Source organism: Sciurus carolinensis, chromosome 9 (assembly GCF_902686445.1).
Source record: "Sciurus carolinensis chromosome 9, mSciCar1.2, whole genome shotgun sequence".
Classification (NCBI taxonomy): Eukaryota; Metazoa; Chordata; class Mammalia; order Rodentia; family Sciuridae; genus Sciurus; species Sciurus carolinensis.
Window position 1 is genome coordinate 92,512,658 of NC_062221.1, and position 13,640 is coordinate 92,526,297.

General features: G+C 35.7%; 1 protein-coding gene and 1 pseudogene across 1 annotated transcript in view; one reads left to right on the forward strand and one right to left on the reverse strand.

Moving 5' to 3' along the window:
- The window catches only part of Adgrg7 (adhesion G protein-coupled receptor G7), a 76,302-nt gene that overhangs the window by 26,596 nt on the left and 36,066 nt on the right, over window positions 1–13,640 (reverse strand). Inside the window, exons 8-11 of the mRNA XM_047564963.1 lie at window positions 6,192–6,325; window positions 5,984–6,091; window positions 2,746–2,906; window positions 1,944–2,099 (exon numbers count right to left, since the gene is read on the reverse strand). Of these exons, the coding sequence (XP_047420919.1) occupies window positions 1,944–2,099; window positions 2,746–2,906; window positions 5,984–6,091; window positions 6,192–6,325 (559 nt within the window). The remainder of the gene's footprint in view (window positions 1–1,943; window positions 2,100–2,745; window positions 2,907–5,983; window positions 6,092–6,191; window positions 6,326–13,640) is intronic.
- Window positions 7,724–10,485, forward strand: LOC124992785 (uncharacterized protein NKAPD1-like; annotated as a pseudogene).

Below are 13,640 nucleotides of genomic sequence, written 5' to 3' on the forward strand. Positions count from 1 at the left end.
TAGAAAAACAACATGATTGTTTGTAAAATATGAAAGTAATATAGAACTATAATAAAAGTATATATTCCTTTTTACTGAAAGCTACCCCACATGATACTCTCTTAGAATCCTATCTCTTCTCAGCAGTGAACTTTTTTATGTGCTCATAAATATTACCTATGTCTCTTGTAAAAAATATAGGGATTTGTTAATATTACAGGATTATGCTTGAATTTATATTTTAATTTATTATACATTATTCCATATTTGTAAAATTCTATTTGCTAGGTAAAATTTTATACTTTGTACAATTGGTATGCATTACAATTGTAGGAAGAAAATAAACTTTATTTGAAAAAATAAAACAAAGTTTTCATGTTATCATTTGTAGTTTACTAAGTAGATGTACAAAGAATCATAGGCTTTATAGATCTTCAGATCTTAGAAATTTTCTGTTTGCTCAGGGCCTATCTACTTTAATCTTAGATTAGATAGCAATTCTAATCAGTTCTTTTTTTCCCACAATCCAAAACCAATTACAAACGTGGGTGGTAGGCACTAAGGCAGACTCAGGTACTAAAGAGAAGAAATAGCTGAAGTCTAACCTCAAAAAAATGGAAAAAGATAATTATGACGAAATATTTTGTGTCATTTAATATGTATAGCAACCTGGGACTTACTCAGCTACCCAATGATACGATGATATGAATTTATGAAAATGAAAACTTAAAATTCTATCTTTAGTATCCTCTGATAGAAAAAGCAGATCCCTTTATAAAATAAGTTGCTAGAAAAGAAGTAACAAAATTTATTAAAGTAGGAGAGGTTTGATCATTAACATGGAAAACCTATAGTTATCTCAAAAAACAGCAAGGGTCTATTCTTTGATAATGATTCTGAATTAATCTGGATCTCCATCCTACATATGGCTTCATCACAGCTATTGGGAGATAAAAGCACCTCTTTCTTCTTGAGAGATTCATAGCATTGTGGCTCCTTAATAAGGGGAAGACATTCTACATATCTCCCCATTCCACTTCACATCCAAACATTCCATCAAATATGTAAGTTAACATTTTTTGTTTCACCAGAAAAATCAGTTTCTGGAAACTGAACATACTTAAGTCCTTCATCCTGAAAGAACCACCCAAGAATTTTCAGAAATGCATATACACCTGTACACCAGAACAAAGTGTTACCAGTTACTTGCACATGATAGCTTTGGTGTTAAAAGGGTTGGGGAATACATAGAAGAACTACAAGACAAATGGATTGATTTCAAGACCTGTTCCTTTTATATCTTCGAGCCAAAACTTATAACTTGGACAATTCCAATGAAAAGCACTTTGGATGACTAATTTAAAATGCACAAATATGGCTATGCATTGAAACCGCCCCAAACACACAGCTATGCAGCTTTACTTCTGGCCATAACAACTTCATACTTTAGAACATGGGGATTAGTGGAACGGAATCTGTCAGTCCCTCTTTCACATGTGGGCTCACTTTCCATTATTAAAATTGCATGCTGAATTTGACTATCTTAAGACCACACTGCTCTGTCTCGTTTTGCCTGTTTTCTATTTCAGCACATTCATTGTGGTGAATGTTCATAGCCTTATAATTGAATTATAACATTTGTTCATGGAAATTGGAAGATTTACTTGTGAAATTCTGCAGAATTCATTTTTCTATTTCCAATATTTGCTGAAGTTCAATAAAAAATTTCAAGCCATTGATGTAATAAAATATGAAACAAACAAAAAGACCACATTGCTATATGTTACTTGCTTTTATTAGCACTTCTCTCTTTAGTCCTATCACTCCATTCCCTGATTTTTCTATTTAATCTAAGGCGAGAATCTACATAAGCTAAAACCCAAAATCAATTCCAATTAGTACACACTAGAATTGTGTATAAGGAAAATTCTTGTCTAGAAGGAGATTACTACGGACATCCTTACCATCAACACAGCAAAGTTAGTGGTATGGTTGCAGCGGCAGCCCAGGAATCCATCAGCAATCCTGTCTTTATAACAGCCATACGTGTCCCAATCCTTTGTTAAAAAATTCCAGTAAACACAGGCATAGGCATGGAGTTGGTATTCTTTTTGATTGTACTGTGAGTTGACAGAACAATTATAATTACCGATATTTTAATGATCAATTGAAAAAAAACTAACAAGATAAGATAGTCATAACATAACAGCCAGGCACAGTGGCATATGCCTGTGACTCAAGAGGCTGAGGCAGGAGGATTGCAAGTTTAAAGCCAGCCTCAGCAACTTAGCAAGGCCCTAAGCAACTTAATGAGACCCTGTCTCAAAATAAAAAAATTAAAAGGACTGGGGATGTGGTTCAGTGTTAAGCACTCCTGGTTCAATTCTCTGATCTACCTGATCTAATAGATCACAAGACCCCCATTTCAGAAAGTTTCCTGATTCATACCCAGAAGGAAAGAATGCTTTCAAGAAGAATCTGAATGGACAGATACAAAAAAAAAAAAAAAAAGAGATAATCATACCAGAAATCACATCTGTACTTAGCATTTTTATTATAGATTGAGGAGGGAAATAATATAAAATTCAAGTTACTTAACTTTGCATTTAACAAATTTGACAAAATATTGAATGGGAGAAAGATTTAAATTAATACTTTGAAAATTTTTTCAAAGAGATTTTCTATGGATTTTTTTTCCCAAATTATGCCTGCTTTTGTAACTAAGAGCAGCCTGAATTTTCTATTTTTGTTACCAGGAAAACTCACCTTTGGGCTAAAGACCATTTCAACAGAAATGGTTGGATCTTGCTCACTTTCATTCACTTTGCTTGAGATAATTTTTTGACTAAAATCTGATTTAGCTGTAAAAGTCTTTGATTGAAAAAGCTTGTTGTTTTGATATACTACAAAACCACACACATTAGTACCTGTGGGAGAGACAATAAAAACAATAAACAAACTCTAGGGCAAACAAGAAACAAAGTTCCATGTCATTACTGAACTGCATGGTTACCTACTATGGAAGTCAGGTATAGGAGACACAGTATGCTGGCTGAGTTTTTACTTAATTGCAATATGTTATTGTAATATTATGATATACACATTTTGGTTGTCATCCATCATTCCTGGCTCTTGACTCCCTACCCAAGACAGTCATAGAAACTAGAATTTTCTCTTCCCAAGATAAGTCACAGAAATGTTAATTTTCCTCCATCTTTCTATCTTGGAGCTGGCCATCAAGAAATTCTCTGACCTACCTGATCTGATAGATCATAAGACCCCCATTTCAGAAAGGGTCCTAATCCATACCCAGAAGGAAAGAATGCTGTGCAGAGCAGCCAAAAAGAATCTGAATGGATAGACCTTCATAGGTTTCCCCACTCAGTCTATTAGCATTCGATTAGACTCCTGGACATTCACAGCTCTATACAGTTGCACATGCTTCAATCATGCCTATGCAATTAAGTCTCCATAACAACACAAAAGAATGAGTTTAAAAGAGCTATGAAATAGTGGAACATATTGCAAAATTTCATATTTTGAAATAGCGGAGGTTCCTGGAGGGTTGCCAACTCAGAGGAAGCAGAAGTTCTGTATCCCTTCCTCATACCTCATCCGATGCATCCCTTTATCTATATTCTTTATAATATTCTTTATAATAAAGCAGTAAACGTATTTCCTGATGTTCTGTGAGTTGTTCAAGCAAATTAATTGAACCCAAGAATAGGGTTATGGGAACCCCAATTTATAACTGGTTAATCAGAAGCACTGGTAAAACAACCCAGGGCTTACAATTGACACTGTAAGGGGGAAGGGGACTGAACCCTTAACCTGTGAGTCATCCATCTTCAGGTAGAACATGTCAGGATTGAATTAAATTGGGGAACATCACAGAACTGCTTGTTTGCTTGCTGCGTGGAGGAAAACTTCTGTACTTCTGGGGTCAAAAGTGATTCATATTGTTGGTTCCTCAAGAGACTAGGCATGGAACCACATATGACCCAGCTATACCACTCCTAAGTATTTATACTAAAGAATTAAAGTCATGATACTATAGTGATACATACATATCCATGTTTATAGCAGCACAATTCACAATAGCCAAACTATAGAACCAGCTTAGGTGTTCATAAATGAATGAATGGATAAAGAAAAAGTGATATATATATATATATATATATATATACATATATATATATATATACATACACAATAAAGTTTTATTCAATCATAAATAAAAATGAAATTATGTCACAACAGGAAAATGTATGGAACTTGAGACCCTTATGTTAAGTGAAATAAGCCAACTCAGAAAGTCAAGGGTCATATGTTTTCTCTCATATGTGGAAGCTAGAGAGGAAAAAGGAAAAGTAAAGTTGGGGGAGCAGGGATCTCATGAAAATCAAAAGGGGATCAATAGAGGAAAGGGACAAGGGTGGGAGGAGAAGAAGGAAGGGGGAAGTCCTGGGGAGTAATATTGGCCAAATTATATTGTTATATTGTGGGTATTTTGATTATGTATCAAAAAAATCCCATCATTATGTACAACTGTAATGCACAAATAAATAAAGTGGAAAGAGGAAAAAGAAGTGATCCATTTTGTGAGACTATAGTAGAAGAAACTGGGTCTAAGTTATTGTCATTATTTTCTGTATCTTCTGAGTAATTATAACTTTCTTTTTCTTTTTTCTACCCTCTTTTCTTTTTTTAAGATCTGAAGCAAATACAGTTGACCATGCATATCTAAGCTTCCATATCCTTGGATTCAACCAACCATGAATTTGAAAATCTATATATTTTACAGAGGAAATATTAAGGTATGATACTGGCCAAATTATTTTGTTATATTGTGTTCATGTACAAATATGTAATAATAAATCCCACCATTATATACAAATATGGAAAAAGAACTGTCAAACAAGGAAAAAAGGAAAGATAATATCTACTTTAAAATTGCATCAGATTTTTTTCCTTGTCTTCATTCCCTAAACACCATAGTACAACAGCTATGTATATAGTATTTACATTGCATTAGGTCATCTAGAGATGATTTGAAGCATACAGGAAGATATGTGTAGAATACATGCAAATACTACTCCATTCTGTAGAAGGAACTTGAGCATTTCAGATCTCGGTATCCTGAGGGAGTCCTGGAACCAATTTCCCACAGATACTGAGGGATGACTCTGTTTACCTTGCCAATAGGTACACAGGTGCCCCTTACATTATTTTCTTCACTTTTATGTATGCATGAAATTTGAATAAGAAATACAAAAAGCATAGAAGACTTAAATTTAGTTCCCACTCTCATAAACATACGGCCAAAGCAAATGGAAGCAAAATTGTAATTCAGTGTGTCAGATACACAAAAAATACTTTTGCACTTTTCAGTTCTATTAATAATATATTCTTTCTAAAATATGTGCTTCGGGGCATTAGAATTTTTTTTTTTTGGAGATGCCTTTTATTCACTTTATTTATTTATTAGACTTTGAAGACTACAACCCTTTCTAGTTCTTGAAAGGCCCCGAGCAAAATGGTAGGGAGACCATAGAGAGCAGAATGTAGAGGAAATAACCTAAAACTGATACTATTGAGTGAAAATCATGCCGAGTAAGGGTAAGTCTGCAGGATGAGTCTGAGCCTGTGAGTGTCATGCCACCAGTAAATATGGGCAGAGCTTATGACTGAATATTTTTAAAACATATAAATGTCAAACAAAACCAATTCAGCAAGATTTTTGTAGTAATACAGATTTGTGTGCAAGGCCTGAGCATTTCAATTTTGCTACCCTTCAAAAAAAGTTTTTGAAAAGGAAAAATATATCATCTCAGTGACTCAGAATACTAGAATTGAGATTACTATATCAGAATACAAACATACTCAAACCAAAATACTAAGTGTGGAACTAAGGAGACATCATTTTCTCCCTCCATGGATTTTAAGCTATCAGTTATGAAAACTTGAGTGTGTTTTTAAAAATGTAACAAAGTTTAAGACTTACTCTTTTGGGAACTGAGCAAGATCTGAAGTTCAACGCGTCCATCTGGATCAAGTCTGTCCACATTTGGATCTACAGATGTTGAACCAGAAACTAGAGATTCACTTGATCCTATGAAGAAAAAAAAAGTAGAATTTTAAAACAGAGCATTAATCATAACTGCCATCAGAATGATCTTTGCTGTTACAAGCACATGAGAAAAACAGCTCACCTTTGAACACCGAGAAGCGAACTCTTGTAGACCCTGAAGAGTCTTCTAGATGAACAGTCTGTATTGCTATATTAGGTTCCACAACTGACTCATTGCCCAAAGTCAAGGAATAACTCTCCATTTGCTCAATAAGCCTGCACAGAATGAAACATAGCAACTTAATATTCTAGAGAATTGTTGTAACATCAGATGTGTGTTGTCTCTCATATCATAGTAAAAAAACATAAGCACAGAATGCACTTGATCACAATGACTTGATCACAATCACCTAAAAATAACTGCTTTTCTTCACAATAGTCTTGCTTTGTTATATATCCTTTAAAAAATGTTCTGGTGAACTGCCTGCATTTAAGGTATCTTAGACATAGATCCAGAAATCTGGAACTTAAGATTGACGAGTCCCCAGCAGAAACAGTCTTTCATTATAATACCACCCTTCACACAGAAGAATGGGGCTATTACCCAGCATTGCCCAAGCATGAACTTCTAGTTGTTTCTGTGGTGGTCAGAATCAATTTCCATTTATTCATTTCCCTATTCTCACCCAAGTGCCTTGGGGTTCTAAATATCTCTTCTAAGTTGTTGATAGTTGATCATTTCAAATGGAACCACAGAAGATTGGAGACTTGAGCTCTCTGCTTCAACTATGAACTACACACTGTGGTTTTTACAATGTTCTTTTCTACTCTGGCTAATCCCTGTTCCAAATTTTTTCCCTTCATAACTCCATTTTATGAATTTTCAGCAATTCACACTCTGTATTTCCCATTTGGTGGTGAATGATCATACGCCAGGACTGCTTTCACCAGGAGGAATTTCTAAGTCCAATCTGTTAAGAACATCATTTGAGCAACCAAATAAACTTCTTTTGAGTTCCCACTAACAAGTGCTGTGAAACATTCAGGGTATCAGGAGGAGCACCTTCTGGCACACACAGGATAAAGGAAAAGACATGTTAGATATATGGGAGTGTTCACTATGTTCACAAACACATTCACAGAGTTGCTCTACTCACAGCTACTTCTTGGGCCATTTTTTTTCTACCGCATGATTTCCCCTCCCCTTCTTGTCAAACTGATTAGGTTCAACATGGCCCCCAAGTAGCCAGTCCAATTCAGAGACTGGCCACAAACTAAAAGAAGTCATCAGATTCTTTCATATGGGAATTTTCTAGTCAGAGCAGCAGTTTTATCTGGCAAGTCATGATTTAGAGGACGTAAGACAGGTTATTATATTATTGTAAGAACATGGACAAATTGAAAATAAAATAGTTAGGAATCAATCTAACAAAAGAGGTGAAAGACCTCTACAATGAGAACTACAGAACACTAAAGAAAGAAATTGGAGAAGACCTTAGAAGATGGAAAGATCTCCCATACTTGTGGAGAGGAAAAATTAACATTGTCAGAATGACCATACTACCAAAAGCACTATACAGATTTAATGCAATTCCTATTAAAAGGCCCAATGGCATTCTTCCTAGAAATAGAAGAAGCAGCCCGCTGAGCGAGGCTGCAGCACAGGATTGAAGAATGTCGCAGATTCCACTGGGGAGAGTCCTCCTGAGGAATGTCATCCAGCATACAGATGCTCACAAGAAAGTTCAGGAAGAATCAGATATGTGGAAAATGAGAGAACTAGAGAAACAGATGGAGGATGCTTATCAGGGGACCAAAAGGAAAATGTTACCCAGCAGTTCAAGTCAGACATGTAGTGATGGTTTTGGTGAAGAAAGTCAGAGAGACTACTGGAGGCCAAAGAATGAAATTGCTGGGACACTGGAAGATGATTTTCTGAAGGCTAAATCCTGGAACAAGAAGCTATATGATTATGAGGCTAATATGCCAGACAGACTGGGTCTCAGTGACTATAAAGAGTTGTACCCTACAGAGTTTGAAACAAACTGATCAAGATATTAGGAATAGGGTAAAAACATCTCCCCAGGTAAAATTATCTACTCGTTAATACCGCAAACATAAGATGTCAAAGAAATCTCACAAGAAGAAGCAGTAAAAAAAGATCACACATACACACACAAAACAGAAGAAAAGCAAGAAGGAAGTCACAGATATACAGGTATACAGCAGATTCCTCAAGTGAGTTCTCAGAAGAAACCTGGGCTTCTAGCACCAGGAAAAGGAAACAACCACAAAAGCTCAAGAAAAAAAACCTAGGAAAAAGTCTCTCAAAAATTTGCTTTGGATATAAAATCAACACTCGTAAATCTAATGCATTTCTATTCATAAGTGATAAATTCTCTTTAAGAGAAATTAGGAAAACTATCCCATTCACAATAGCCTCAAAAAAAAAAAAACAAAAAAACTTGGGAATTAATCTAACAAAAGAGGTGAAAGACCTCTACAATGAGAACTACAGAACACTAAAGAAAGAAATTAAAGAAGACCTTAGAAGATGGAAAGATGTCCCATATTCTTGGATAAGCAGAATTAATATTATCAAAATGGCCATACTTCCAAAGGTGCTATACAAATTTAATGCAATTTCAATTAAAATCCCAATGACATTCCTCATAGAAAAAGAGAAAGCAATCACGAAATTCATCTGGAAGCATAAAAGACCCAGAATAGTCAAAGCAAACCTGGGCAGGAAGAGTGAAGCAGGAAGGTATCACAATACCAGATCTTAAACTCTAATACAGAGCAATAGTAACAAAAACGGCATGGTATTGGCACCAAAATATACAGGTAGACCAATGGTACAGAAAAGAAGACACAGAGACAAACCCACATAAGTACAGTTATCTCATACTAGACAAAGGTGCCAAAAACATACAATGGAGAAAAGATAGCCTGTTCAACAAATGGTGCTGGGAAAACTGGAAATTCATATGCAGTAAAATGAAATTAAACTCCTATCTCTCACCCTGCACAAAACTCAACTCAAAATGGATCAAGGATCTAGCAATTAGACCTGAGACCCTTCACCAAATAGAAGAAAAAGTAGGACTGAATCTTCATTATGTTGGCTTAGGACCAGACTTCCTTAACAAGAGTCCCAAAGCACAAGAAATAAAAGCAGGAATCAATAAATGGGATAGATTCAAACTAAAAAGCTTTATCTCAGCAAAGGAAACAATCAACAATGTGAAGTGAATGGGAGAAAATCTTTGCCACACATACTTCAGATAGAGTACTAATCCCCAGAATTTATAAGGAACTCAAATAACTTTACACCAAGAATACAAATAATCCAATCAATAAATGGGCTAAGGACACTTCACAGAAGAAGATAAACAATCAACAGATATATGAAAAATGTTCAACATCTCTAGTAATAAGAAAAATGCAAATTAAAACTACCCTAAGATTTCATCTCACCCCAATTAGAATGGCGATTATCAAGCATATAAGCAACAATAGGTGTTGGTGAGGATGTGGGGAAAAAGATACACTCATACACTGCTGGTGGGGTTGCAAATTGGTGTAGCCACTCTGGAAAACAGTATGGAGATTCCTTAGAAAACTTGGAATGGACCCACCATTTGATCCAGCTATCCCACTCTTTGATTATACCCAAAGGACTTAAAATAAGCATACTACAGTGATATAGCCACATCAATGTTTATAGCAGCTCAATTCACAATAGCTAGATTATGAAACCAACCTAGATGCCCTTCAATAGATGAATGGATAAAGAAACTGTGGTATATATACACAATGGAATATTATTCAGTCATAAAAAGAATAAAATTATGGCATTTGCAGGTAAATGGATGGAATTTGAGAATATCATGCTAAGTGAAAAAAGTCAGTCCCAAAAAACCAAAGGCCGAATGATTTCTCTGATAAGTGGATGATAATACATACTGGAGGGGTGGAGTAAGGGAAGAAGGGAGGAAGGATAGATTGTGTAGGGGAAATGAAGGGAGGGGAGTAGATGGGGGGAAAGATAATGGAATGAGACAAATATCATTACCCTATGCACATGTATGATTATGCAAATGGTGTGACTACTTTGTGTACAACCAGAGAAATGAAAGTTGTATCCCATTTGTGTACAATGAATCAAAAAATTTTTTAAAATTTAAAAAATAAAAAAATTAAAAAAGAATTGCTTTATTTGTAGGGGCAGAAAGTGACACTTCCCAGTCAGATGATTCAGCATCCACCAGTTCTGAGAGTGAGGAAGAGACACTGAGTAAGCCAAAAAGAAGAGTCATAAAATTGTCTGTATCCCTGTAGCTAAGAATGAAATACAGGAGAGGACAAACCAAAGCACAAATTGGAAAGTGGCTACAGATGAAAGGCCTGCTGAGAGCTCAGACAATGGTTAAATGGGAAGCATTCGTATTTCCCATTTGAGTCTGGTTATTTACAGCTCTTACATCTTGGAGTCTTTCCAGTGACTCTTCAGCAAGGGGGTCTGAGGTCAGAGCTGTCTTGTGCCATCTGTATGTTTTGACAGACTCCTGTCTTCTCTTTTGGCCTGTTAAACTTGATCCCCTTTTCTTGCTAATAGGGAATCTGGGTATTCTGTTATAAAGGTTTCTTGAAGAGATTACTTTTTTGGCAAATGATCACATTTAGTATAGAGGACATATATAGCAAATTAAGGAACCCAGAACGCTGAATCCAATAATGACCTGGGTATACCAATTGGAATGTTGAAGTTGGGGAAACTGAGGGCTGAGATCAAGAGGGATTGATCGGAAAGCGGTATTAAGTAGAATGGTTTGATAAAGTGAACATTATGTTCTGTTTATTCAGCTGACTTGTCTTCGGCCTTGGTGTTTTGATCCTTGGGTTTTTGGATCCCACAAGTGTGGTCTGGTTTATTTAATGAGAAAATGGACTTAACAACAAACTCTTTCATGTTTAAGACCCAAAGACAAGACTTGTTAAAAGAGAGCTTCGGGTTTTCTCAGTTGGACAGAATCTGTAGCTATGCTTACTGTACCCCTAACACACAGTAACTGGATAGCCAGTTCTAGTTCCATTGCTGTATATTGCCTAAACAGACTTGTGTTCAAAATTATTTCTTCAGTTGTCAAAAGATCTACCAAATGGGAAAGAATTAGGAATTAGTTTGCTAATCATGCTCTGAAGGGGATGCAGGATAGGAACAGCCATCTAAGTGTCTAAATCTTCCCTTTTTTCCCCCAGTCTGGGGGATCATTCCCAAGGTCTTGCACATGCTAGGCAAGCACTCTATCCCTGAGCTGTCCTCCCAGCCCTCTATCTTTCTTGTTCATTTCTAATTCTATTAATGAATTTTTGATTTTCCCTGAAACGAAGTTGAATCAGTCCCAAAGTGAAACCGGCTTCTTGGGGACATAGCTACTTCTTCCCAGTCTGCCTTTGAGTTAAAGCACCAAGGAGAAACCACATTACTTCTCTTTGCCATATTGTGATCCCTACTATGTTATTTCTTCAGAAAGTCAAATATCACTGAAAGAAGGCTAGCAGAACACAGGTGAATTTTTCTTTACTGGAGAAAAGGTCAAGTGGTATATCGTCATTTTCTTCCTTATTGTCACTTTATGAACTAAGTAAAAAACTTAAAAACTCAGACTTTTGGTTCTGCCATTAATTGGTTATAAGTTCTAGAGTAGCTTCAGTTAACCTCCCTGGCTTTTTTCCATGAGTAACAGAGAAATACTTCATGATATAACAGCAGAATATAACTATGATGCCATTCCATGAAGTGGTACTTTATAGTTCTAACTACTAACATTAGTTCTTTTTATGGAATGAATTCTAATAAATGCTTGGTTTTAAAACACATGGTTGGCCAGAAGTGCCCTACACTTGGATTATGAGCGGTTGGGATATTTATTTGAAATATTAATACTTTGGTACTCAGTTGTCAATGTTCCAAGGTATATATTTTTATCCTTGGCATAAGTGGAAACTAATAGGTGGGAAGAAGAGTCTATAATTACTACTTCTTAATCTTCTTGGAGCAAGTGAAATCTTTGTTGGAAGGAGTTTTTAGTGTGTATGTTTTAGCATTGTTTTGTGCTCTTAAGTACTGATTGCAAGCACAGATTTGGGAAAATGAGTCAGTGGGATAAAGCATCTCCAGGAAGTTGACTCTTTGTGTCTTGACCGTTCCCTCCTACCATACTAGCAGACTTATCTCTTTCCCAAGGAATACATATTTTGCCTGTTTTTTTTCCCCATGTTTATCTTTTCTTTGTCAAGTATAAGCAATAAAACTGTTTTGTTATTCATCTTTCTCAACTCCAAAAAAAAAAAAAAATGAAGTAGAAAAAGCATCCATGAATTTCATTTGGAAAAAATAAGAGACCCAGAATAGCCAAAGCAATCCTTAGTAAGCAAAGTGAAGCAGGAGGCATCACAATATAAGACCTTAAATTATACTACAGAGCTCTAGTAACAAAATGGCATGGTATTGGCACCAAAACAGACATGTAGACCAATGGTACAGAAGAGACAAGCCTCATAAATACAGCTATCTCATACTACACAAAGGTGCCAAAAACATACATTGGAAAAAAAGATAGCCTCTCCCACACATGGTGCTGGGAAAACTGGAACTCCATACGTAGCAAAATGAAATTAAATTCTTATCTCTCACTCTGCACAAAAATCAACTCAAAGTGGATCAAGGACTTAAGCATTATAATAGAGACCCTGCACCTAACAGAAGAAAAAGTAGGCCCAAATCTATATCACATCATCTTAGGAACTGACTTCCTTAACAAGACTCCTAAAGTGCAAAAAGTAAAATCAAGACTCAATAAATGAGATGGAATCAAACTAAAAAGCTTCTTCACAGCAAAGGAAATGACCAAGAAAGTGAAGAGAGAATCTATGGAATGTGAGAAAATCTTTACCATCTGCACCTCAGATAGAGCATTAATCTCCAGGATATATAAAGAACTCAAAAAACTTAACACCAAAAAAACAAATAATTTACCAATAAATGGGCAAAGGAACTGAACAGACATTTCACAGGAGAAGAAATGCAATCAGTTAAGCATATGAAAAAAGGTTCAATATTTCTAGCAATTAGAGAAATGCAAATTAAAACTACACTGAGATTTCATCTCATTCTAGTCAGAATGGCAATTATCAAGAATACAAGCAACAATAAATGTTGGCGAGGATGTGGGGGAAAAGGTACATTCACACATTGCTGTGGGACTGCAAATTGGTGAAACCAGTATGGAAAGCAGTATGGAGATTCCTCAGTAAACTTGGAACCACCATTTGATCCATCTATCCCACTCCTTGGCCTATACCCAAAGGAATACAGTGACACAGCCACATCAATGTTTATAGCAGCTTAATTCACAATAGCTGAACTATGGAACCAACCTAGATACCTTTCAACAGATGAATGGATAATGAAAAATGTGGTATATATACACAATGGAATATTAATCAGTCATAAAGAAGAATGAAATGATGGCATTTGCCAGTAAATGGATGGAACTGGAGAATATCATGCTACGTGAAATAA